We start from the raw sequence: 27,910 nt of genomic DNA, 5'->3' as shown, positions 1-27,910 counted from the left end.
GAAGCTGGAAAATGAGGGTGGAAAGAAGGACAGAAACGAGGTACTCATAGAGCTGGTCCTGAGGAAAAAAATTAGGATTACTTTAGGAGCATGTGGGGACCTTGCCAAAATCTCCTTCTCATTGGATGTAGTTTCAGGTCTTGCTCTGGTAATATTAGATATGACTAAAAATATCGATAATGATGAGATCGAATGTGTTTTAGAATGTCACGAGCATCATATAAAAATGTGTACTGAAATCTTTTAAGCTTTTTATTTGTTAATTGACCAAAATATCATTTTTGGTTAAATCAATTGATGTTTTGCTTTCTAGACAGGCAATTCTTCTACCAGTCTTGCACTGAATTTGGGTTCTTTCAGACCACGGATTCAAAGAACCAGCCCTTCACTGGGCTGCCTCTCAGGTAGATGTTCTATTTTCACATTCGTGTGTCACTACAAACCATGACTGCATGTTTTTTCTTTCTTAAAATTGATCAAATATGCCACACATAAATCGATCAAATACACCAATTTCAAATTGATAAAAAATAAGGTATAAATATTTTGGATAGAATATGGGAAATCAAAAATGATTCCAATAAGATGTGTAGGACCAAATCTCAGATTTCCAAATGTACCTTAACTAGTATCTGCCAGGATACACCCTACAGGTTTTAGAGGATGCATAAAAATAAATAAACTAGTAGCCTTAGTCATACTTGCTGGCATTAGAAGGTCATTTTATCTAATACTCTTTAACAATAATGTACTTTGTGTGTTTATTGAAAAACCCAATTAAGGAACATGGGTGACAGAAAAGTTGCAACTAAAGAAAGCAAGTTCTCCATCTCTTTTGAATTTTGGTTAGTGAAGGTTTGCTAACTGTATGAAGCAAAACAGATAACCCTTAGTAAACTAGATTCTCATTGCTTTCTGATCCTTTGTTCGTATTTACTGGGTTTGTAGAGCAAGGCATGATTCCTGACATGGAGCCTATATTGTCTACCATCAAAGTTCAAAGGCTGAAATTCTCTAATGAGGAAAGGAGCTAGGACTCAGTCTATGCCAAGTGTATTAGTGTATTAGTTGAAGCACAATTTTTAAGAGTGATGTCTATCTATGGTGAAGGTACCTGTATTGAGGCAAACACGTACTGTAGCCTCACTTCTTTAGGTGTCTGTTCCACCAGTGTGGAGAGAAGCCCATCTACATTTTCAGCCCTTTTCCCTTGCAAATCGCTTTTGCTACTAGGACACAGGAGGAGAAACCTTCCTTTTGATTGGTTCCCTTCTTTAGTCTCTCTTTGATGTTCTAAACTCACAGGATAGAACAACTAGAACTGGGTGGGTTCGAGTAGCTCTGGGGCCTGCCTCTCTGCATTGGAGGTAGTCTCTCACTTTCACTACCTCTATAGTCTCTTCTTCTTTATCAGGCTGGCAGGCTATGCATTGAATATTCTTTCTTCCACAGTGGTTACTAGTCCAAGTTCAAGTATGGACTTGGGAATGCAAAGAACAGGGTTTTCTGCTTTTTTGTTTTGAAGCCCTGGGTTGAGAAAACAGCAGCCTGTGGTGTCTATAGCCTCCTCGCTAAGATGGTACATTGAGTTGACCAAGGGTCCGATAGACAAGTACTTTTTTGGCCACATTCCTCTGTGTATACTGCATCATGGATCCCATAGGAGGAAAGGCTGGAGTCAGACAGATAACTAGATAGCTAGCTAGATAAATAGATACATTTCCTTCCTAAACTGAAGAAATCTTTCTTTAGCTATTTTAAGGAACTCAGATTCTCAGGGGAAAACAAAACAACTAAATAAATAACACCACACTCTTTCCATAGATGTCTTTTCTACATTCCTCAACCCTCATCTCCAGCACCTAAAATTTTCTCTCATTTTCTTTGCAGTTATTTTCTTCAACAATGTTCTGATTTCTTTGGCCCTAAGTTCAATAATGATTCACTGAACACAGGTGTTATATCGACCAATGCGTACTACGGTGGCTTCAACATGACGGGAAGCAAAATCATCTTTCCCAATGGTTCCTTTGATCCTTGGCACCCTCTGGGAATCACAAAGGATATCAGTAAAGATTTGCCTGCTGTCTTCATTAAAGGTAACACATTGCGAATAGTCAAAGACCTATAAATAGTATGAAATATGTCAGCATGTCATAATAAATGAAGGAGGCTAAAATGGTTCAGTGGTTAAATTCTTGCCTTCATTGTGGGAAAACAGGTTTGGATTCCCTGACAATACACATTATGTACAGCTACTACCAGTCTGTCATAAGAGGCTTTTGTGTATTATGTACATATTTCAATGAGCTTCCAGATTAAAATAATCTCTTCATAGAAATCAGCCAGTGAATGCCTTAGGGATCACAATGGTTTAATATGCAAACAATCACAGGAATGGCACAGGACAGGAAGCATTTAGTTCTGTTGTGTATGGGGTCTCCGTGAGTTTGGGGCAGACTTGACTACAGCTATCAATAACATTAATAAATTGCTTTTGGTGTTGTTATTGACAAAAACCACAAAATACTTCTAAGCAGGAGATAAGTAGATCATTTAGTCTTCATTAGTATTTCAACCTCTGGTTGGCATCTAAAATGAAACACACTGCAAAGTACCTATTAGCATAGACATTTAATGTGGATATAAAATTAACCATATGAGTACTATTGTCCTTTTTTTAAAAAAAAAATAAAAAGTGTATGTGATTTCATATAATCAAGTGATATAAGGTCACTTTCTTTTGTGAATGTAATTGCTCATTAAAACAAGTTGTTTTGTCTAAAGGCTCTGAACACTGGATACATCAGTGTCCACCAGCACAACAGCTTGGTTCTTAGAGTAGTAACCTTACTTGGATCACACTGTCTTTCCTTGTGCTCCATTTTACCTGCAGAGGTTACTGAAATTAGTTTTAAAATAATCTCAATAATCTATATATACCAAAAGCAAAACAAACCCAGTGCCGTCGAGTTTATTTCCACTCATAGTGACCCTATAGGACAGAGTAGAACTGCCCAATAGAGTTTCCAAGGAGCACCTGGCAGATTCAAACTGGCAATCTTTTGGTTAACAGCCGTAGCACTTAACCTCTGTGCCACTGTATAAAATGTGTATTTTCACTGCAAAATAAAATCTGCTCATTATTATGCTAATATAACATTTACAGAAGCCTTCACCATGACTTTTAGCTTTAAAACCATCAAAATTTAATATAAGAATGTCAAAACTGTCATAGGGTTTAGTGACCTTGACCTTTCTCACTGAGTGTTTTCCTGGACGAGTCAGTAGAAGTAAGGACAAAGTACATTGAAATAGAGGAGGTGAAGAAACAGAAACAGCAAGCTTGAACACCTTGAATGTGAGGAGTGGAAGAGAAAAAAATAGCTGTTGCTGAATGCAATAAGATTAAGGAGAAAGATATCACACTAAAGGGAAGTCAGGAAAGGAAAGGGTCCGTCAACACATGAAGCAAATAACTTTGAGGGAAAACACAGTAGGTTTATAGTCTTCGTGGCAGGAATTTGAGAAAGTTCCTGGGTTGGAGTTACCATTCTTACAATTATCCAACCCAAATCAAGAATACTGTCAAATTCCGGCTACTTGGCTCTTAAACTTCTTTGTGTCTTCTCCGGGATTAGCTCAAAAGACATCTAAGCAGTATCCTTCATCTATTCTCACTTCAGCTAACCCGAAATTTCTCTCATTCCCAATGTGTGTGTATGTATGGGTGTATGTGATAGTGTAGATGATGCTAGTAACCAATTTTTGCCCAAAAGTCTACCTTATAAGAAGGTGGACGAGGTCATCTTGGTTTTGTAATGAAAACAGAAGGCACTATCGCTATGGTATCTCCCAGAGATGAGATCCTAATATAAATTCTTGGTGGGGAGAGTAATGCCTTATACAAAGCTCCTAACGGTTTTGCTCCTTTTGGCTTAGTGACTACAAATTCAGCACCAAGACAGCCTCATGCCTCTTGTGTTATTGTAAAGAGGACACAGCATAAATGTGATCCCAACAGGGACATGACTAATACTTTGTTCATGCCCTTTACTTGCCTCTGCATAGATATCAAGGATGAGATCACATCTTAATAGAAAATTACAATTCTTTTAGGGATTAATTAAAATTTCAAGGAGATAGGTTGGAGGATATTTTCAATACCTTAATGATGACAAATGACAAGAAACATGATTTAAGCAAGTTCCTATTCCATGAGAGCAGGACAGGGAGCTCTAAGGTTTAAAGGGTCAGTGTTGCCTCCAGGAACATCAGACATTAGAAGATTTTCTAGTTTTCTGATCTCTCCTTGAAGGTATCTTTGCCCTTTACCCACCAAGACGTATCAGATAGTGTTCAGATCTGAGTAACAATCCCATGGATATCCCCAGGCAGGAGATGCTCATTATAGCTGTGACATGGGAGCATACGATTCCTGCATTCTTGCTTTGACTGCCATTTCTTTCTTATTAAAGAGTGGGCTGTGTATAATGCCGTAATAGAAACCATGAGGTAGGTCTTGAAATAAAATATATTATGTATTACACGTTATATATATTTTTCACAGACTTTACAGCTACTTCCATTGAGTTGGTTCCAATTCATAACAATGGCATAATGGTTCATAACAAAAAACGATTATGATTACTGGCATGCTTGAGTCTAGTGTTGCCTTCCAATCTATGGGGCTAGCCTTCCAGTACTATATCAGACAATAACTCTATTGGGATCCATAGAGATTTCATTGGCTACTTTTTAGAAAGAAACCATCAGGTCTTTCTTTCTAGTCATATGCTGGAAGCTCCATTGAAACCTATCCTGCATGGGTGACCCTGCTGGTGTTTAAAATATCTGTGGCATAACTTCCAGAATCTTAATAATATGCAAGCCACCACACTATGACAAATTGACAGGTGGTGGATTCACAAATTATAGGGCTATATTATTCAATAAGATGGCAAGTATAAAATATTTCATAGAGACTAACATGTAAAAATTGCTCACTAACTGGTAACTCTGAGGAATAATACTTAAATAACTTGGAATAGGCAACCGTAGTGTACCAAGGGCACCAGACAGCCTTACTTATGCATAGAATTATTTTACCACACGGACACAAATCTTTTGTATTCTACTTCTGAATTAATGCCTAACACTAAATTTTACAATGATTCTACTTATTTTTAAAAGGATCTAATTTTATTTGTACCTACCCAAAACCAAACAAACCCATTGCTTTCAAGTTGATTCTGACTCATAGCAACCATACAGGACAGAGTAAATCTGCCCTAGAGAGTTTTCAAGGCTGTAAATCTTTATGGAACCAGACTGCCACATCTTTCATCCATGGTCCCACTGGTAGTTCAAACCTCCGACCATTTGGTTAACAGTTGAGCTCTTTAATCATTGCAGCACCAGGGCTAGCCACCATTTTTTCCAATGCTATTTAATAGAAGTATAATTTGATCTATACATTTGACGAACATATAAAATTTTCAAGTAAATACAAACATAGACCCACAAATGACGTTAACTTTGAGAATATATTTTATTTAACAACATATGTGAAACATTTTCATTTCAACTTTTAATTCATATAAGAGGATAGTTAACATGATTTTACATTTTTTTTATACTAAGCACTGAAAATCCAGTGTGTATTTTACTTAAAGCCCATGTCAATTTGGATGAGCCATATTTCAAGTGATCTATACCCACACGTGAACTATATGAAGAATGGTGCATAAAGATTGGAGAAAGACTCCTTAAAAAACTGCGATATGCAAATGACACAACCTTGCTTGCTGAAGGTGAAGAGAACTTGAAGCACTTACTGATGAAGATCAAAGACTACAGCCTTCGGTATAGATTATACCTCAACATAAAGAAAACTCACAGTTGGACAAATGAGATCCTGACAAGTGGAGTGAATACTGAAGTCGTGAAGGATTTAATTATACTTGCATCCACTACCACCACCCATGGTAGTAGAAGTCAAGAAATCAAACGGTACATTTCATTGGGAAAATCTACAAAATCTCTCTCTAAAGTGTTAAAAAGCATAGCTTTCTCTCGCTATGAGTCGGAATCGACGGCAGTGGGTTTTTTGTTTTTGGGTTCTCTTTAAGGATTAAGGTGTGTCTGATCTAAGCTATGGTGTTTTCACTTGTCTCATATGCATATAAAATCTAGACAATGAATAAGGAGGACCTTAGAAGAATCTATGACTTTGTATTATGTTGTTGTCAAATAGTATTGAATATACCTATGGACTGCCAGAAGAATGAGCAAATCTGTTTTGGAGAAGTATACCCAGAATTCTAATTACCAGCAAATATAGTGGGGCTTTGTCTTACATAATCTGGATATGCTGCCAGGAGGGACCAGTCTCTAGAGAAGGACATCATGCTTGGTAGAGGGTCAGCAAAAGAGGGCTTCCCTCAACAAGGTTGGCTGAAACAGTGGCTGCAGAAGTGGGCTAAAACAATGCAACAATTGTGAAGATGGTGTAGGACAGGGCAGTGTTTCTTTCTGTTGTACATAGGGTCACTACGAGTCAAAACTTTGTCACTGGCACATAACAACAACAAGATAGCCACATGTAGCTCATGTTGGCTACCATATTGGACGCTGCAGGCCACACTTTACATGTGTAATCTCATTATATCCTCCTAACAATCAAGGGTAATTGTTAACACATTTTGCATTTCACAGATGAGAAAATGGAACATAAAACAAATAAACCTGTTGCTGTCTAGTTGGCCCCGACTCCTTATCATCCCATGTGTGTCAGAGTAGAACTATGCTCCATAGACTTTTAAATCACTGATTTATTTTGGGGAGATAGGCCTTTCTTCTGAGTCACCTCTGGGTGAATTTGAACCTCCAACCTTTCTGATGTTATCACCCAAGGACTCATACAGAGGTTAAGAAAACCAGACTAAGACTCCTAGTGTAATACATGGCAGGACCAGTGTTCAAACCAAGGAGTCTCACCAGGAGTCTTGTTCTTTAACCATTGTACCACCTGCCTTCCAATTTTTTTGGAGATAGAAGTTCTTATGATTTCAAAAAAGACCTCAAAACCCTGAGAAAGCTATTGCAAATCCTTATTTATCATAGAACTTAGTAAAATGGAGTGCTCAAATACATTCATTTAAAAGTATTTCTGGAGGGTCTACTTGTGTCAGATGCTAAGCTGGACACTCGGGGGTAAGGGTGCACACAGTCACTGCTCCTAGGAGCTGCTCATCATACATGTGAGACAGATATTGATCAAGTAACTACACAGAAAGCTTTCCTGGGTCACAGATATCTAGACAGAATTGAAAAAGTGAAGGGGAAGTTTAGGATTCACCCTCTAGGAATCAATCTCCCTGATCACTGTGACTGGATCCTATTCATTTTTGAATCCATGGTGCCTACTATATGGCTGATGTTCAGAGACTGTGTGCTGAATGAAAAATTATAAAATTACAAAAATGAAGTTAAGAGAACCCAGCAAGAAGGTCAATGTCTTATCTTCAGGTTCTTCACAGCAGCTGAATTAAAAAAAAAAAAAAAAAAAAAAAAGGGCTCTTATCTATAACTAGAGAAGAATTTGAAGTACTGTCAAATTTTGTAGATAAATATGCCTTTTTCACTTTACTTCCATTTCCACATCTCTTATTATCCCATTTCTAATTGGTCTTGTATTCAATTGGTGTTTTGTTTTAATTGAAAATAGAGTTTTATGACTCATTATATTAGATAATAAAATCAAGTTGGTGTAATAACCTACTTTTTTTTTTTTTTTTGAACTTCATTATGTATTCTTGGATATTCATACTTTCAGTATGCATCAGAAGTACCATTTCATATTTTGGCTTGTTCAGATTTGGCCATTTGTCAAAATTAAATGTTGTAAGTCAGCTGAGGCAATTAAATGATCAAGAATCATCATAATTTTTATTCTAGAGGCAGGAGGAAAAATTGGGGCTAGAGCTGTCATGGTAGAACAGTAGTAACAACGCACATCAGCCTGGAGAAAATGATAGGTTGTTACTTTTGTTGTATAATAATAACCTGTTCTGGCTTCCACTCATGTTAGCCCCATGGGTTTCAGACTGCTGCTGTGCTCCATAGGGTTTTCAATGGCTGTGATCTTCTGGAAGTAGACCACCGTATCTTTCTTCCAAGGCATTCCTGGGTGGATTTCAACTTCCAATCTTTCAGTTAATAGCCCAGTACTTAACGGTTTGTATCACCCAGGACTCCTGTGGTTGTAGGGTGTCATTGTTTTTGTCTTTGCTCACACATGATTAGAGTGTGTCTTATTTCTGCATGATCTCATCACAATCATGGTGTCACCTCATCTGAACTTGAAATTCTGTAAAAGTGTTTATGTTTATAGGAAACTCCATAGTTAGTATCTGTCAGTTGTGAGGGGCTTTGCTTACTTCTCTACAGACGGAACCGAAGTCTTAAATTTCCTACCCTGTTTCCCTCCTAACCTGTTAGGGAGCCATCTCTATTAGTTTTTGTTCATCTTTGTGGTATTTTTTTGCAAATAAAAAAAAAAAAAAACTCACTGCCAGCAATTTGATTCCAACTCATAATGACATTTAGGATAGAGTTGGACTTCCTCAAACTGTTTTCAAATCTGTAAACTTTATGGAAGCAGACTGCCACATCATTTTCCAGCAGAATGGCTGGTGGTTTCAAACTTCTCACATTTGGTTAGCAGCCAAGTGCTTTAACCGTGGTGCCGCCAGGGCTTCTGCTTTTGGCAAATACAATCATATATATTCTTAGCCCTTTGAGAAAAAGGTAGCATAATGTATATACTGTCCAATACCTTCCTTGTTTCTCTTTTACCAGTGTACACTGGAGATCTTTCCATCTAAGTACATAGAAGTTTTTCTTATTGTTTTTTCAATGGGTGAATAGGACTCCACTATCTCATAGTTATTACATAATTTTAGCTTCTTAAAAGAAAATAAGGAGTTCTGGCCGCACAATGGCTAAACACTCAGCTGCTAACCAAAAAGGCTGGCATTCAAACCCACCAGCCACTCTGCAGGGAAAGATGTGATTGTCTGTTTCCTTAAAGATTACAGCCTTGGAAACCCTATGGGGCAGTTCTACTCTTTCCAAAAGGATTACAATTAATCGGAATCGACTTGACAGCAAGGAAACTTGTGGGTAACAGCAAATACATCTTGCCCCTAAAATAAATAATGCCGACTGGATGGATGCTTGGAATCCCTGAGTGGCGCACATAGTTACATGTTCGACTACTAACCGAAAGGTTGGTGGTGCCTCAGAAGAAAGGCCTGGTCATCCACTTTCCAAAGATCATGCCACTGAAAACCTTATGGAGCACAGTTCTCCTCTGAAACATATAGGGTCACCATAAGTTGGACGCTAAGGCAAATACTTTGTCCCATTTGTTATGTTTTTGCTTTGGTTGGATGCTTATTTGTAAAACCCTGAGCTCATATTTGATGGCATTTGCTACATAATCCAGCATGTGAAGACCTTCTGGTGATCGGGGTTCAATCCTTAGCAATTTTCTTGACAAGTCACTTAAACTCTCTGATGCGTAGGTTCCACATCTGCAAAATAAAGCGTTTGACAAATATTTAAATCCCCATCGATTTTGTCTATTTGATCTTACGCTTACGTGTTATATGTTTATCAATCCATTCTCCTTAAGGGGGAAAAAAAAAGCACTGATTTTTTAGCATCTGCTGATTTTCATGGTGTAAATACTCCCATCAAGACCAATTTCAAGCTCGCTGTGTAACAGCCAGTTCGCAAAATATCTGAAAATTGAACAATCGGCTCTTGGACCTGGTACAGTGGAACTCCAGGAGGCTGCTGAGAAAACTTTCTAAAATAAGACTCACTGAGATTCAGACATTGTGTCTTCCTCAGATGGAACTTAAGTTATATCACACTTGAACTGAACAAAAAGGAAACTAAAAGCATTATTCTCTAAATCTACTACCTTAATCATTCCCAGACACATTCATTAAGTTGTAGCACAAGAGGATTACACAGACTTCAACAGTAACTCAATTGAATAAACATCATATATTTACCATTCCTTAATCTACAAAGCAGCTTACTTCTTGGATTCAAAGCCCATTATATGAGTAAACTAATTCTCTTTCTTAATTATGGCTGCACATTTTAATCACCTTTTAACAGCTTTTGAAAGTTACTGATACCCACTCCCACACCAGACTAAAAGTAGAACCTCTTAAGGACGGGGTTCAGGTATTGGTTTTTTTTTTTGAACAAGGTTCAGAGAGGTTCTAACGTGTAGCTGGGGGTTAGGGACATTTGCCCTTTGGATGCTTGGTATGTAAGTATTCTAACATTTATCTTTCTCTTTTTAGGTGCAGTACATTGTGCAGATATGTTTGAACAGAATGATACTGATTCAGCTGAACTAATTCAAGCACGAGAAAAAATCTTCCAGCTTCTACAAAAATGGCTAAAGCAATAGATCTCTCTGAGAAATAAAAGCAACAGAACCTGAAATCTGGACTCCCATTTTATTGCTCAAATGTAAAATGTCCTACAAGGGTGAAATTAGAGCTGTCCCAAAAGTCTAATTCCTCTCTGAAAGATTTAAGTTGGTTTTGTTTTCATGGAAGGTCATCTTGTTCCTCCTTTCTTGGTGACCTTGAGAAGGAGCAGATCATCTAGCACACAAGAAATTATTATCCTCGAGTACCAGGTGCAAAAATTCAGTTGGTTGCCATGGGGATGGAAGCTATACAATCTATGTTTTCCAGAACAATCTCTATTTCATTAACTTTTTTTTTTTCAATACAGGCTATTCATAACATGCAAATATAAGTGTTCTGATTAATTTTAAATACCTATAAATCCATACACAAGACAAAATACTTTGCCAAATAATGGATTCTTATCTTTGTTAAGAAAATTTAGGGATAAGCACAACTTGAGTGAATTTGGAAATTAAAAAAAAAAAAAAAATTCTTGAGGCAGATGAAAATCTCTTTGGAAAAACTGGCTCCACCAACCAACCTTTCCTGGAGTCACCTAGTACTTAAAATTGGTACTGCTCTGCCTACTATGAATTAAATTTAATCTCATCTTGGAAATAACTATAGCTCTCATCTGGTATTTCATTATAACTTCTGTCCAAATTAGCTTCTTTTCAATTCATCTGAAGAGAGCTCAATACAGCCATACATGTCTAAAACTTATTTCAAAGGTATTACTATTCAGTCAAGATGGCATCTTTTTTCTTTCCTTAAAAAAGGACATGAAAAGTTCTTTTTTTTTTAATATTATTTTTTATTTTGCTTTAAACGGAGTTTTGCAGAGCAAATCAGTTTCTCATTAAATAAATAATATACATATTGTTTGCATAACATTTGTTGTGAACTCCTCAAACTGTCAACACTCTCCCCTTCTCAACCTTGGGTTCCCCATTACCAGTTTTCCTGTCCCCTCCTGCCTTCACATCTTTGCCCCTAGGGTGGTGTGACCATTTAGTCTCAATTTGTTTTATGCGTCTCTCTAATCTTTGACTGAAGCAAGAACCTCAGCAGTGACTTCAGTACCAGGTTAAAAGGGTGTCCAGGGCCCATACTCTCGAGGTTTCTCCAGTCTCTGTCAAACAAGTAAGTGTGTGTGTGTGTGTGTGTGTGTGTGTGTGTGTTGGGTCTTTGTTGTACATTTTTCTCCAGCTCTGTTCAGGATCCTCTACTGTAACCCCTGGTGGTAGCCGGGTACCACCTGGTTGTGCTGGACTCAGTCTGGTGGAGGCTGTGGTACTTGTGGTCCTCTAATCCTTTGGACTAATCTTTCCCTTATGCCATTGGTTTTCTTCATTCTCGTTTGTTTCAGATGGGGTGAGACCAGTGGAGTATCTTAGATGGCTGCTCACAGGCTTTTAAGACCCAAGATGCTACTCTCCAAAGTAGAATGTAGAACAGTTTCTTTATAAACTGCATCATGCCAATTGAGCTGGATGTTTCCTGAGATCACGATCCCCACCCCTTAGCCCAGTAATTCAGTCCCTCAGGGAGTTTGGATGTGTCTATGGAGCTGCCATGACCTTGCTTGGTCAAGTTGTTCTGGTTTCCCCACTATTGTGTATTGTCTTACACTTCGCTAAATTTACCACTTATCTATTTTCTGTTTAGTAAGATGTTATTGATCTCATTATTTGAGTAGCTTTTTAGTTACTACAAACAATTGAAGTTTAGTTATTATTAATATTAATGTGCTAATATTCGTTTCTTAGTTTGGTGAATTTATCAGCAGTTATTAATATTAGGGGGGACTGTGTGAGAAGCCTCCCACATGTCTGTCAGTTTGTCTGCTGTGAGGGCTGCGAAGCTGGAAGCTATGCCACCAGTATTCGGATACCAGCAGGGTCACCCATGGAGGACAGGTTTCAGCTAAGATAGGCTAGGAAGAAGGATCAGGCAGTTCACTTTTGGAAAGAATTAGCCAGGGAAAACCCTATGAATAGCAGTGGAACATTGTCTGATATAGTACCGTAAGATGAGCCCCCCCAAGTTGGAAGGCATTCAAAAGACAACTGGGGAAGAGCTACCTCCTCAAAGTAGAGTTGACCTTAATGATGTGAATGGAGTTAAGCTTTAGGAAGCTTCATTTGCTGATGTGGCCAGACTCAAAATGAGAAGAAACATCTGCAAAAATCTATTGATAATCAGAACATGGAATGTATGAAGTATGAATCCAGGAAAATTGGAAATTGTCCAAACAAAATGAAATGCATAAACATCAATATTCTAGGCATTAGTGAGCTGAAATGGACTTGTATTGACCATTTTGAATCAGACTACCATAGTGCCTACTATTCCGGGAATGACATCATGAAGAAGAACTGTGTTGCATTCATCATCAAAAAGAACATCTCAATATCTATCCGGAAGGACAAGGATTTCAGTGATAGGATAATATCCATACACCTGCCTGGAAGACCAGTTGATACGACTATCATTCAAACTTACACACCAACCACTAAGGCCAAATATGAAGAAACTGAAGATTTTTACCAACCTCTGCAGTCTCACATTGATTGAATATGCAATCAGGATGCATTGATAATTACTGGCGATTGGAATCCAAAAGTTGGAAACAAAGAAGGAGGAACTGCAGTTGTAAACAATGCCAGAGTTCAAATGATAGAATTTTTTAAGACCAATGACTTCTTCATTGCAAATACCTTTTTTCACCAACATAAACGGTGACTATATACATGGTCCTAACCGGATGGAATACACAGAAATCAAATCGACTATATCTGTGGAAAGAGAGGATGCCAAGGATGGTGTTTCCTTCTCCAGGGACTAATCCCTCCTGATAACATGTACAAAATATGTAAGACACGGTCTCGCCATCTTTGCTTCTGAGGAGCAATCTGGTTGTACTTCTTCCAAAACAGATTTTTTCCTTCTTCTGGCAGTCCATGGTATATTCAATATTTTTCACCACCACCACAATTCAAAGGTGTCAATTCTTCTTCAGTCTTCTATAGTCATTGCCCAGCTTTCTCATGCATAAGGTGCGACTAAAAACACCAAGTTTTGGGTCAGATGCACATTAGTCTTCAAGGTGACATCTCTGCTTTTCAGCACTTTAAATACGTCTTTTCCAGCAAAATGCACCTCTTGATTCCTTGACTGCCATTCCTATGGGTGTAGATTGTGGATCCAAGTAAAACAAAATCCTTGACAACTTCAATCTTTTCTCCCTTTATCATGACATTGCTTACTGGTTCAGTTGTGAGATTTTTGTTTTCCTTTATGTTGAGGTGCAATCCATACTGAAGGTTGTGGTCTTTGATCTTCATAAGTAAGTGCTTCAAGTTCTCTTCACTTTCAGCAAACAAGGTTGTGTCATCTGCATAACCAGGTTGTTAATAAGTCTTCCTCCAATCCTGATGCATCATTCTCCTTCATACTGTCCAGCCTCTCAGATTATCTCCTCAGCATAAAGATTTAATAGGTATGGTGAACAGATAGAACCCTGAAAAACACCTTTACTGACTTTATACCACCCAGTAACTCCTTGCCCTGTTGGAACATCTGCCTCTTGATCTGTGTACAGATTCCTTATGGACAAAATTAAGTGTTCTGAAATTCCCATTCTTTGCAATGTTATCCATAATTTGTTATGATCCACATAGTCAAATGCCTTTGCATTGCCAATAAAACACAGGTAAACATCTTTCTGGTATTCTCTGCTTTCAGCCAGGATCCATCTGACATCAGTAATAATATCCCTGGTTTCACATCCTCTTCTGAATCCAACCTGAATTTCTGGCAGATCCCTGTCTATATACAGCTGCAGTCATTTTTGAATGATCTTCAGCAAAATTTTAGTTTCATGTGATATGAATGATATTGTTTGATAATTTCTGCATTTGGTTGGGTCATCTTTCCTGGGAATAGGCATAAATATGGATCTCTTCCAGTCAGTTGGCCAGGTAGCTGTCTTCCAAATCTCCTGGCATAGATGAGTGAGCACTTCCAGTGCTACATCCATTTGTTGAAACAGCTCAATTGACATTCTGTCAGTTCCTGGAGCTTTGTTTTTCTCCAGTGTCTTCAGTGCAGCTCAGACTTCTTCCTTCAGTACCATTGGTTCTTGATCATATGCTACCTCTTGAAATGGTTGAACGTTGACCAATTCTTTTTGGTATTATGACTGTGTGTATTCTTTCCATCGTCTTTCATTTAATATTTTGCCCATGGAATCCGCAATATTGCAACTCGAGGCTTGAATTTTTTCTTCAGTTCTTTCTGTTTGAGAAATGCTGAGTGTGTTCTTCCCTTTTAGTTTTCTATCTCTGGCTCTTTGCACATGTCACACTATAATATTTTACTTTGTCTTCTCGAGCCACCCTTTGAAATCTTCTGTTCACTTCTTTTACTTCACATTTCTTTATTTTGCTTTAACTACTCAACATTCAAGAGCAAGTTTCAGAATCTCCTCTGACATCCATATGTTCTCTTCTTTCTTTCCCATCCTTTCAACAATCTCTTGTTTTCTTCATGTATGATGTCCTTGATGTCATTCCACTACTCCTCTGTTCTTCAGTCATCAGTATTCAACACATTAAATCTATTCTTGAGATGATCTCTAAGTTCAGGTGGAATATACTAAAGGTCATATTTTGGCTCTCATGGTCTTGTTCTAATTTTCTTCTGTTTCATCTTGAAATTATATATGAGCAATTGATGGTCTGTTCTGAAGTCAGCCTCTGGCCTCTTTCTACTGATGATATTGAGCTCTTCCTTCATTTCTTTCCACAGATATAGTCAAATTGATTCCTGTGTATTCCATCTGGGGAGGTCCATGTGTACAGTAGCTGTTTATGTTTAGAAAAATGAATTTGCAATAAAGTAGTCATTGGTCTGGCAAAATTCTATAGTGCAATCTCTGCTACCATTTCTATCACCAGGGCCATACTTTCCAACTACAGGTCCTTCTTCGTTTCCAACTTTCACATTCCAATCATCAGTAATTATCAATGCACCCTTATTATATGTTCGATCAATTCCAGATTCCAGAAGATGGTAAAAATTTTCAGTTTCTTCATCTTTGGCATTAGTGGTTGGTGCGTAAATTTGAACAATAGTCATATTAACTGCTTTTCCTTGTAAGCACATGGATATTATCCTATCACTGACAGCATTGTACTTCAGTATAGATCTTGAAATGTTCTTTTTGATGATGAATGCAACACCATTCCTCTTCAAGTTTTCATTCCCAGCATAGTGGACTATATGATTGTCCAATTCGAAATGACCATTTCAGCTCATTAATACTTAGGGTATCAAAGTTTATGGGTTCCATTTCATTTTTGATGATTTCCAATTTTCCTAGATTCATACTTCATATATGCCAGCTCCAATTATTCCTGAACGTTTGCAACTGTTTCTCCTCAAATTGAGTCATGCCACATCATCAAATGAAGATCCCAAAAGTTTGACTCCATACAACTCGGTAAGGTAGACTCTACATTGAGGAGGCAGCTCTTCACCAGTTGTATTTTGAGTGCCTTCCAACATGGAGGGCTCATCTTCTGACACTGTATCAGACAACATTCCTCTGCTATTCATAAGTGTTTCACTGGCTAATTCTTTTCAGAAGTAGACTGTCGGGTCCTTTTAGTCTGTCTTAGTCTGGAAGGTTCACTCAAACCTATCTGCCAAAAGTGACCCTGTTGGTAACTGAAGACTGTGGCATAGCTTGCAGTATCACAGCAACATGCAAGCCCCACAGTAGGACAAACTGACAGACATGTGGGGGATGACATGTATAAGGGCTCCTAAAAATCTAAATAGAAAACCTAAAAAGATAAAGATCATGGAAGAAAAACTAGAGACAAATTTAGGGCCTCTAAATTTGTCACTATTTTTTCTTCCATGATCTTTATCTTTTTAGATTTTGTACTTAGGTCTTTGATCCATTTTGAGTTAGTTTTTGTTTATGGTGTGAGGTATGGTCCCTGTTTCATTTTTTTACACGTGGATATTCATTTATGCCAGCATCTTTTGTTAAGGAGACTGTCTTTTCCCCATTAACAGACTTTGAGCCTTTCTCAAAAATCAGCTGCTAATAGAAGGATGGATTTACTTCTGGGGTCTCAGTTCTCTCCTATTGGTGTGTCTGTTGTTGCACCAGTATCAGGCTGTTTTTACTATGATGGCTATGATGGCTGTATAATAGCTTCTAAAATCAGGTAGTGTGAGGCCTCCTACTTTGTTCTTCTTTAGTAATGCTTTACTTATCCAAAGCTTCTTCCCTTTCCGTATAAAGTTGGTGACTTTTTATTCATCTTGTTAAAACTCTTGTTGAATTTGGATCTGTTGAATTTGTTGCATTGTACCTGTAGAATGATTTGGGTAGAACTGACATTTTCACAATGTTGAGTCTTCCTATTCAGGAACATGGTGTGTTTATCTACTTATGTGGGTCTCTTTTGGTTTCTTGCAGTAGTGTTTTGTAATTTTCTTTGTACAGGTCTTTACATCCTTGCTTAGATTTATGCCTAAATACTTTATTTTCCTGGGGGCTATTGTCAATGGTATTGATTTGATTATTTCATTTTTGAAGTACCCTTTGTTGGTGTAGAGGAATCCAACTGATGTTTGTATATTAATCTTGTATCTTGCTAATTTGCTGAAATCTTCTATTAGTTCCAGTAGCTTTATTTTGAATTCTTTTTCTGGGTATAAGATCATATCATCTACGAATAGGGTTAGTTTTACCTCTTCCTTACCAAATTGCATGCTCGTTAATAATTTTTCTTGCCTATTGCTCTAACTAGGATCTCCAGCACAATACTAAATAAGAATGGTGATAAAGGGCAGCCTGGCCTGGTTCCCATTCTCAAGGAGAATGCATTCAATCCCTCTACATAATGAATGATGTTGGCTGTTGGCTTTGTATAAAAAAAAAAAAAAAGGCTTCGTATAAATGCCCTTAATTTGTCAAGGAATTTCCCTTCTATTCCTATTTTGCTGAGAGTATTTATCAGGAATGGTTGTTGGAGTTTTCAAATGCCTTTTGTGGGTACGTTGATAACATCGTGGGTTGTTTCCTTTTGTTTTATTTATGTGCTTGATTGCATTGATTGGTTTTCTATTGTTGAACCATCCCTGCATATCTGCTATGAATCCTACTTCATCATGATGTATTATTTTTTTGATATGCTGTTGAATTCTATTGATTAGAATTTTGTTGAGGATTTTCGCATCTCTGTTCATGAGCATATTGGTCTGTGGTTCTCTTTTTTCACATTGTTTTTGCCTTGCTTTTGTATCAGAGTTATGCTGGCATCATAGAACGAGTTCGGAAGTGTTCCTTCTTTTTCCATGCTCTGAAATTGCTTTGATAGTATTGGTGTTAGTCCTTCTCTGAAATTTAGTAGAATTATACAGTGAAGCTCTCTGGGCCAGGGTTTGTGTTAGTTCATGTAGGTAAGGTGTCTCTGAATATTTTTTTCTGTTTCCTCTAGGTTTTTAATTTTTTGTAGAGTATACTTTTTCATACTATCCTGTTATGATCCTTTTTATTTCAGTTGGGTCTGTTGTGATATCACCCATCTCATTTCTTATTCAGGTTGTTTCCTCTCCTGTTTTTCTTTTGTCGATTTGGCCAGTAGTTTGTCAATCTTTTCAAAGAACAAACTTTTGATCTTGTCAATTCTTTCTATAGCTTTTCTATTCTCTATTTCATTTATTTCTGCTCCAGTTCTTATTATGTTTTTTCTTTTGGTGTCTGAGTGCTCCTTTTGCTGTTCTCTTTCTATTTGTTTGTGTTGTAAGGTTAATGTTTTGATTTTGGCCCTTTCTTCTTTATTGATGTGTTTAGTGCTATAAATTGAACTCTAAACACTGATTTGCTGTGTCCCAAAGGTTTTGGTAAGATGTCTTTTCATTCTTATTTGATTCTATGAATTTTTTATTGCATCATTAATTTCTTTTATAATCCAGTAGTTTTCAAACAAGGTGTTGTTCAGTTTCCATGTATTTAATTTTTTTTCCTTGATGTTTCTGTTATCAATTTCTGCTTTTATGGCATTATTATCAGACAGACTGCTTTGAATTATTTTGATGGTTTACATTTTTCTAAGGCTTGTTTTGTGGCTTAAAATGTGGTGATTGTTTCTGGAGAATATTCCACGTGCATTGGAAAAGAATGTATGCTTTGCTGCTGTTGGCTGGAGTGTTGTGTATAAGTCTATGAGGTCAAATTGGTTAATTACGGCATTTATATCTTCAGCAACTTTAATTAGTTTCTTTCTAGATGTTCTGACTTTCACTGAAAGTGACACGTTGATGTCTCCTACCGTTATTACGGCAGTGTGTATTTCTCTTTTCAATGCTGTTAGAGTTTGTTTAATGTATTTTGGAGCCCTGTCTTTGGGTGTGTATATGTGGTTATATCCTCCTGGCCTATGTACCACTTAATGACTATATAGTGTCTGTCCTTAGGCTTTATGGTGACTTTTGCTTTAAAGTCTATTTTGCCAAAGATTACTACTGCCCCTCCTGCTCTTTTTTTGGTTGCTGACACCCGTGGAAGCAGCAGTCAAGAAATCAAAAGATACATTGCATTGGGCAAAGCTGCTGCAAAAGACTCTTTAAAGTGTCAAAAAGCAAAGATGTCACCTTGGAGACTAAGGTGCTCCTGACTCAAGCCATGGTATTTTTAATCGCCTCATATGCATGCAATAGCTATGTGATGAATAAGGAAGATTAAAGAAGGGTTGACTTCTTCAGTTGTGGTTTTGACTAAGAATGTCTAATGTACTATCGACTGCCAAATGAACAAACAAATCAGACATGGAGGAAATACAGGCAGAATGCTCCTTAGAAGCGTGGATGGCAAGACTATGTCTCACATACTTTGACGTGTTATCTCGAGGGATCAGTTCCTGGAGAAGGACTTTATTCTGGGTAAATTAGATGATCAGCAAAAGAGCAGAAGTCCTTCAACCAGATGGATTGACTCAGTGGCTGCAACAATCTTAGGATGGCTCAGACAGAGCAGTGTTTCGCTCTGTTGTACATAAGGTTACTAGGAATCAGAACCAGCTAGATGGCACCTAACAACAACTACATGACAGAGACCATGGGATTATTCAGTAGAATAAGAGGAACTCAGAGCTTTCCTTTTCCAATGAACCAAGTAGTTGTTAGTTCACTTCTCTTGCCACTTTTGTCTTGCTGTATTCCTGAGCTCTTCAAGAGACTGAAATCCAGAAAAGTTGTGACAAGCTAAGCTGTTTAAGAGCTGTGTTCTCCATTATAAATGCCACTGAGACCTTCAAAGTGGATTATTTTCTATCTATTCTTTTCATATCTTTTACCATATTATGAAACTTACCCTACAGAAATGAGTACAATTTCTCATAGGTCAAATGATTGCCTAACATTTGTCCCTGAAGGACCATACATTAAAAATGAGAAATAGAATATGTGATAACATTTTACTTTGAGACCATCAAAAAGAAATGTTTCATAACCTTGTGAGTAGCAAGCAAAATAGTCCAATCTCTTACCCCAACATAAAGCCAATATGTTTTGGGCCTTTGGTCAGTTTCCTGCCTCACAATGCTGCAGTGATGTTTAATAACACATGGCCTGAAAGGTCACAAGTGTCCAGTAAGTATTAACTATGTCACAGTTACCAGATTGGGTCTCTATTTCCAAGGGGGAGATGTCATTTAAGCATCCAAATTTAGGTCTGGCTATTTCGTGCTTTCACATCCAGGCTGATGGGATACCGAGTAGCTTAGCATAAAGCAAACAACATATTTGAAGTTCATAACTCAGGGATGCAAAAGTTTGGAAATGATTCTTCACTATAGGCCTGAAATCCTGTGTGTGTGTTTCTTGTTAAGAGTTTTAAACAATTTATTTAATTAGTCACTTGTTCATTCATTTATACATCAAGAAATGCTTAATCATCTAACTATGTAATATACTACATTGTACTCTGGAGACAGTTTTTGTTCATTAAGAAGTGAGGGAGCTAAAGAAATACATAATATGATCCAAACATAGATTGTGATGAATATTATGATTCGTTTCTGGGTGGTGCAAATGGTTAATGTGCTCAGCCTTTAGTGAAAGATGGAGGTTTGAGTCCAAGCAAGGATGCCTCAGAAGAAAGGCCTGGAAATCTACTTCTGAAAAACAAATCATCCTCTGAAAACCCTGTGAAGCATAGCACTACTCTGACACACATGGAGTCAGTAAGAGTCAGAATCAACTTAACAGCAACTGGTTATTTGGAAAAAAACAGCAATGAGAATCTTCTTTAAGGATAATCAGGTGAGTCCTCTGTATGTTCTGAAGGTTAGAACAGGTCAGCTCTGCAAAAATCTGGGCCAGATTAGCAGAAGGCACCATGGAGTTAGGGTTTTATTTGGAGTTGTTTTGGTTTTCCAAAAGATCCTTTGGACTATAGGATAGACAATGAATTAGAAAGGGTAATAAATACCTGGTAATAAATGTGAGGAGATGACTTATGAGGAAATATTCTTGGATTCCATTATATTTATTATATTGCTTATGTCTCCCACAACACAGCTGTCTTTGAAAGTCCTTCCCATTTTCCTCCCCAGGTCAGTGGCTGTGAAGCCATTTTCACACTCTTTTGGCAAACGGGCAGAGGCACTCCAAGATTGGTTGATGAGTGCATATTACTTATGGAACTGGGAAAGAAAATTTCTGAGTATTTCACCACTTCCTGACAGTTGACAGTTTAAGTGATAGCTAAGCCACACACACTTCTGAAATGCTCTTGTGTCATTTGTCTGCAGCATCCCCTTCTTGAATGTTCTGTAATATTTTTGCATATCAAATTCCACCTTTCTTACAAGTCCTGCTGAGAATCACGTTATTCACTTTCTGAAATCTTTCCCATTACCTTGTATCACTTTAGTCTATTCCTTCTCTGAATCCTTGTAATAAATTTAGAAGACACCACAAATTTTGACACTCGATTCTATACTGCCATGCATTTTCCGAAGTCATGTAAATAGCATTTACCATCTTGACTAAGTCATAAACTTCTTGAGAGCAAAAACTATTCTCATTGTTTGGTCTTTTGCCTTCTTTCTGCCCCCCTCCCAACCAGTCCCAATTTTTAGTAGGGTATTGCCACATTATGAAAGTGCTTATGGACACAGTTGAGATTTAATTCACTGATAAAGACCTAAGATTTCTTCACGATTTTCAGATGACATATGGTTTGTGTTCCAAGGATGGCTTTGCCTTAGAGCACTACATTCATCAGTTGCCTGAATGGATTCCAGTTTCTATCTCATAAACCTGAACATTTATTTTTATAGCTCCATAGTATCCTTAGAGAGGAGATGCTAGAAGAGATACTGACAGAGAGGAGCTGTTGTAGTTTGAATCCTGTTCCCCCCAAAATGTATGTATCAATTGGTTAGGCCTTGATTCCCATTATTTTATGGTTGTCCTCTATTTTGTGATTGTAATTTTATGTTAAAAGGATTAAGGTGGGATTGTAACACACTTCGCAGGTCACATCCCCGACCCAATGTAAAGGGAATTCCCCTGCGGCTTGGCCTCTACCACCTTATATCTCTTAAGAGATAAAAGCAAAGGGAAGCAAGCAGAGAGTTGGGGAACTCATGCCAGCAAGAACGCAGTGCCAGGAGCACAGCACATCATTTGGACCTGGGGTTTCTGCACTGAGATGCTTCCAGACCAAGAAAAGGCTGATGCATCACAAGGACCTTCCTCCAGGGCCCACAGAGGGAAAAAAGTTCCCTGGAGCTGGTGCCCTGAACTCGGACTTCTATCCTACTGGACTGTGAGAGAATAAACTTCTCTTTGTTAAAGCCATCCACTTATGGTATTTCTGTTATAGCAGCACTAGATGACTAAGACAGGAACCATATAAAATTCCTCAAGTGAGCCAAGCTCAGCCTATTGAGCTGCATTTGGAGCATTTGTCAGGGCAGATCATTCCTTGGCAGATCATTCCCGACAGTAGAAGACCGTGTGGAAAGCCAGTAAGATACACACACTGCCAGCTTACACATGCCCTGATTCAACAGAAAAAATACATCAATAATTACAATATTATCAGAGGGAGGTTTGAGTAACAACTGCTTCCTGGGACACTGATATTCATCTTGTTTTTCAAGTGATTAATGACTCTATGGAAAGAGAACTATTCCAATATAAATTGCTAATATAGTCCTTCCTATTAATTCTGGAACACTGGTCGCTAGGATTAGTGAATAGGAAGAGTAGTTAAGCTATATTGAGAAGAGTGTTAAAATATAAAAGCTGGATAACCTATTCCAAATTGTTCAGGAAGATAAACCTTATGAATTAGAAAGATAAGGATGTGTTAAACATCAGTACACACACACATACACACATTTTAATTTACTAAAGTCCATAAAACCTATTAACAAATTGTAGTCCAGTTGTTTGACTCTCATAGTGACTCAGTAGGACAGACAACTGCTTCATAGCATTTCCAAGGCTGTAATCTTCACTGAAGTAGATTGCCACATCTTTCTCCCATGGAGCAGCTGATAGATTCAAACCATCAACCTTTAGGTTAGCAGCCATGCACTGCACCACTCAAGTTCCTACAATTGTCCATAGTTTATTCAATTTAGTTTTTACTTAATGTTCTTTTTCTGTTCCAGGATCCCTCCAAGGACACCACATTACATTTAATCATCATGTTCCCTTAGGCTCCTCTTGGCTGTGACGCTTCCTCAGATTTTTCTTGTTTTTGATGATCTTGACAGTTTTGAAGAGTACTGGTTAGGTATTTTGTAGAATGTTCCTGAATTGAGATTTATCTGATGCCTTTCTCATGATTCGACAGTGCTTATGGGTTTTGGAGAAGTGAAGTGCCATTTTCACAACATCATATCAAAGGTACATACTATCAAGATGATATATCACTGTTGATGTCGACTTTGACTACCTGGCTGAGGTGGTAATTATCAGCTTTCACTAACATAAACCCTTTTTCCTCCCTTTCCAAACTCTAGAAAAAAATCCATATGTGCAGCCCACACTTATAGAGTGGAGATTTATGGTTCATCTCTGAGGGAGGAGTATCTACATAAATATTTAAAATTCTTTGGCAAGGAAGTTTTATCTCTCCGCCTTTTATTTAATAATTCAATCCTGTGTTTATATAAATATAGACTTGTGGATATTTATTTTACACCTTGCATTACAATCTAATCACTATTTATTTTGTGGCTCAAATTGTTTTAGCTTTGATCATTGTGTGCTCTTTCAGTTGGCTCTTGTTTTCCCTTTGACATACGCTATCAATGTAGGTCTCTTTTTGAGAGACACTACAAGGTGTCCAGGCTTATCTTGTATATATTCTAGTAAGTCCTTTAATCAGGCATTTTCCTGTGGAGCCTGGTTCCTTTTATTGAAATGGTATTAGAATTCTGGTGCTAAGTATGTTCATTTTTACTGGGTATCCTTGCTTCTTGGCCTTTTTAGGTGACAGAGCAAGTAAATACGTAAGTCTATATTGATCCATGGAAACACTGGCGGCGTAGTGGTTAAGTGCTACAGCTGCTAACCAAAGGGTCGGCAGTTTGAATCTGCCAGGCTCTCCTTGGGAACTCTATGGGGCAGTTCTTCTCTGTCCTATAGGGTTGCTATAAGTCGGAATCAACTCGAAGGCACTGGGTTTGGTTTTTCTTTTGTATGTGAATCCATGTTTACACACATATTTATAAATATTTCTGTACATAGCCTTCTGTATATATATCTGTATGTATTCGTATGTGTAAGTGTACATATATATACACATATATACTAAGATAACCATGTGATTATACTAATATCTCCAACTTTGATTCTTTGCTACATGGATCTAGAGCGATCTTCCTTACTTATTTGTAATTTCACACTCAGAAAGTGAAAAACCTTGTTCCCACAATCAATTTACTGAACTGTATGCATGTATAACAGTATGATGCATTGGTTAATCACTCAGTTGCTAACTGAGATGGTGGTGATTCCAACCCATGAGCCACCCCAAGGGAGAAAGCTGTGGCATGCTGCCTTGGAAACCCTACGGGATCGCTATGAATCTAAATTGACTCTGATAAGTGTTTTATAGGAATATCAGATTTGTTCTTCTGTACATTGGGAGAAACAACTTTATCAGTTAGAGTACAGTATATTTTCTTTAGTTATTAGTCTTATAGATTCCACTCAGTTTCAAAGTTACTTAGTGTCTTAGTTATCTAGTGCTACTACAATAGAGATACCACAAATGGATGGCTTTAACAAAAAGAGGTTTATTCTCTCACAGTCCAGTAGGCTAGACATTCGAATTCAGGGCACTGGCTGCAAGGGAAGGCTCTCTCTGTCTACTCTGAATGAAGGCCCTTGTCATGCATCAGTATTCCCTTGGTCTGGAAGCATTTCAGTGCAATATCCTCAGGTCCAAATGACATGCTTTGCTCCTGGCACTGCTTTCTCAGTGGTATGAGGTCCCCAACTCTCTGCTTACTTCCCTTTCCTTTTATCTCTTAAGAGATAAAAGATGGTGTGGGCCACACCCCAGGGAAACTCCCTTTTATGTTGGATTAGGAATGTGACCTGGGAAGGCTGCTACAATCCCACCCTAATCCTTTTAACATAAAATTACAATCAAAAAATGGAGGACCACCACAGAATACTGGGAATCATGGCCTAACCAAGTTTATACACACATTTTTTGGAGGACATAATTCAATCTGTGACACTTAGGTAGGCAACTATTCTTCACGATTGAGTCAATGAGTTTGTTTCATTCATTTGTAATTCAGTTTGATTCTTTTGTTACCTTCTACATTCCATTTTGGGATCATCTGACTTCCCTTTTGACTGGGAAGAAGTCAATATTGAAATTCTGTAATTCTCTGATGTATGATGAATAAATGTCTTAGTAGAAAACTTTTTTTTTTTAAATTGTGAAAAGCTGACATTACAAACTTGGTCTGCTCCTAATGTGAAAATATGAATTAAAGCTGGCCATCACCAGGAACATCAGTGTTTTCACTTGTAAAACAGGGGAGCTCGTCTGGAGGAAGAGTGTTAACAGAAATGCCTAGGGGACCTGGTTAGCGAATCAGGCTGGCCTTAAGACAAGAGTGGGAGTGTCTATGATAAACTGGGGAATACATTGATGTTAGGTGCCTTCCAAGTCAGTTTCTACTCATAGCGACCCTATACACAACAAAATGAAAGGCTGCCTGCAAGATCTTTACAATCATTGTTATGCTTAAGCCTATTGTTGCAGCCACTGTGTCAATCCATCTCCTTAAGGGTCTTCCTCTTTTTCAATGACGCTCCACCAAGCATGATATCCTTCTCCAGGGACTGATCCCTCCTGATAACATGCCAAAATATGTGAGACCTAGTCTGGCCATTGTTGATTCAAAGCAGCATTCTCTTTGTACTTCTTCCAAGACAGATTTGTTCATTCTTTTGGCAGTCCGTGGCATAATCAATATTCTTCTGCAACACCAACATTCAATGCTTTTTCTGTTTATCATGATGTTGCTTATTGGTCCGGTCTTGAGGATTTTTGTTTTCTTTATGTTGAACTGTAATTCATACTGTAGCCTGAGATTTTTGATCTTCATCAGCACAGGCTTCAAGTCCTCTTCACTTTCAGCAAGCAAGGTTGTATCACCTGCATATAGGAGGTTGTTACTGACTATACCTCCAAATCTGTTGCCCCGTTCTTGTTCATATAGTCCTGTTTCGGGGATTATTTGCTCAGCATAGAGATTTAATAGGTATGGTGAAATATTACAACACAGATGCACACCTTTTCTGATTTTAAACCACACAGTATTCCCTTGTCCTGTCTGAAGGACTGCTTCTTGATCTATATACAGGTTCCTTATGAGCACATTGGAAAGAGAAAGCCAGCACTCAGCTCCAACTTACCGTGCCTTTAGACAATACAGAACTTTTTCCACAGTGTGCATTGCTTCATCCTCCAGCTAGTTAACAGAAATAGAAGCATTTTAAATATGGCAATAATTTTAATTAAAAGGTAAACCCTTTTGTGCAGAAAAAATAAAATGCATTGATGAGTAGAATGTAAAAGATTGGTGGTGTTTTGCAGTGCCTAGAGTAGATGATCCCTAATAGTATTTGGGTACCAAAATGCTTTAAATTCCAGATTTTAAAGACAGATTATGAATTACCTCAAAAGCCAGGGTCTGTAATTCCGTTTCTTATCAAACTTGAATCACATCAAACTATATACTGTCATCTTAGTTTCACTAGAATGGATAAAAATGACTCAAGGGTTGGCTACATAGACACTGACTCTTAAAAAGCTATGTTTATCTTTAGTGAACTATACTAAAAAAGTTTTGTTTGACAACTCATGTCACATTTGAAAGTGATACCTAGCTGTTTGTCACAAACACTGCTGTCTTTGATTCTTCAGACCCATAACAGGTTTTGGCAAAATTGAGGAGACCAAAAAAAAAAAAAAAATCGGTTTGTATGACGAGCAATCTCATGAACATACTGATAGATGAAATTTCTCTTTTATGTCCCGGTTTCCCATTTTGACAGAACTTTTGAAGAATACTGGGGGGTGTTTGAACTCTTCCAGATGAATTTTTTCATTTTTTTTTTAATAAAAATGAAGCTATGGTTGACATTTTTCCATGCACACTATCATTTCCTTCTTTTATTAACATAATGGTGATTTCCCAGATGGCAACCACTCTTATCACACTCTCAGCCTGGAAGAATGGTTTTCAAAGTGCACATCAGCATCACCTGGTTCTTGTTAGAAACACAAATTCTCAGGCACCACCCTACTAATTTTAACCCATCCCAGAACTCCAGGCCTGATTATTTATATACCTTGGTGAGTATAAGGATGGACATATGATCTATGTCAGTGGTATTCAAACCTTTAGTGTGAATTAGAATCATTTGGAGGGCTTATTCACGCTAAGATGGCTGGGCTTCACCGGACAGCTACTGATTCAGTACTTTGAGTATTTGCATTTTTAACAAGTTTACAGGTGGTGTTGATGACCATACTTTGAGAACCACCCATTTGTTGTTATTGTTTTTAGGTGCCATTGAGTTGGTTCTTACTCATAGCAACCTATGTACCACAGGAAAAAAAAAAAAAAACACTGCCAGGTTCTGGGCCATCCTTACAAATCATTGTTATGCTTGAGCCCATTGTTGCAGCCACCATGTCAATCCATTTCCTTGAGGACCTTCCTTATTTGAATGACCCCCTTGCTTTACCAAGCACGATGTCCTCCTCCATGGATTGATCCCTCCTGACGATATGCAACAAGTATGTTAGATGCAGTTTCTCAGAC

The 27,910-nt window shown here is 37.8% G+C and overlaps 1 protein-coding gene across 1 annotated transcript in view; it reads left to right on the top strand.

The window, feature by feature from the left end:
* Positions 1 to 10,498, top strand: part of LOC126078362 (putative serine protease K12H4.7) — a 71,877-nt gene extending 61,379 nt beyond the window's left edge. The window contains exons 8-9 of the mRNA XM_049888848.1: positions 1,956 to 2,099; positions 10,389 to 10,498. Coding sequence (XP_049744805.1) covers positions 1,956 to 2,099; positions 10,389 to 10,498 — 254 coding nt within the window. The remainder of the gene's footprint in view (positions 1 to 1,955; positions 2,100 to 10,388) is intronic.
* Positions 10,499 to 27,910: the final 17,412 nt, after the last annotated feature.

This window comes from Elephas maximus, chromosome 6 (assembly GCF_024166365.1).
Source record: "Elephas maximus indicus isolate mEleMax1 chromosome 6, mEleMax1 primary haplotype, whole genome shotgun sequence".
Lineage (NCBI taxonomy): Eukaryota > Metazoa > Chordata > Mammalia > Proboscidea > Elephantidae > Elephas > Elephas maximus.
Note: the sequence above shows the minus strand (reverse complement) of the source record. Positions and strands in the feature narration are given on the sequence as shown.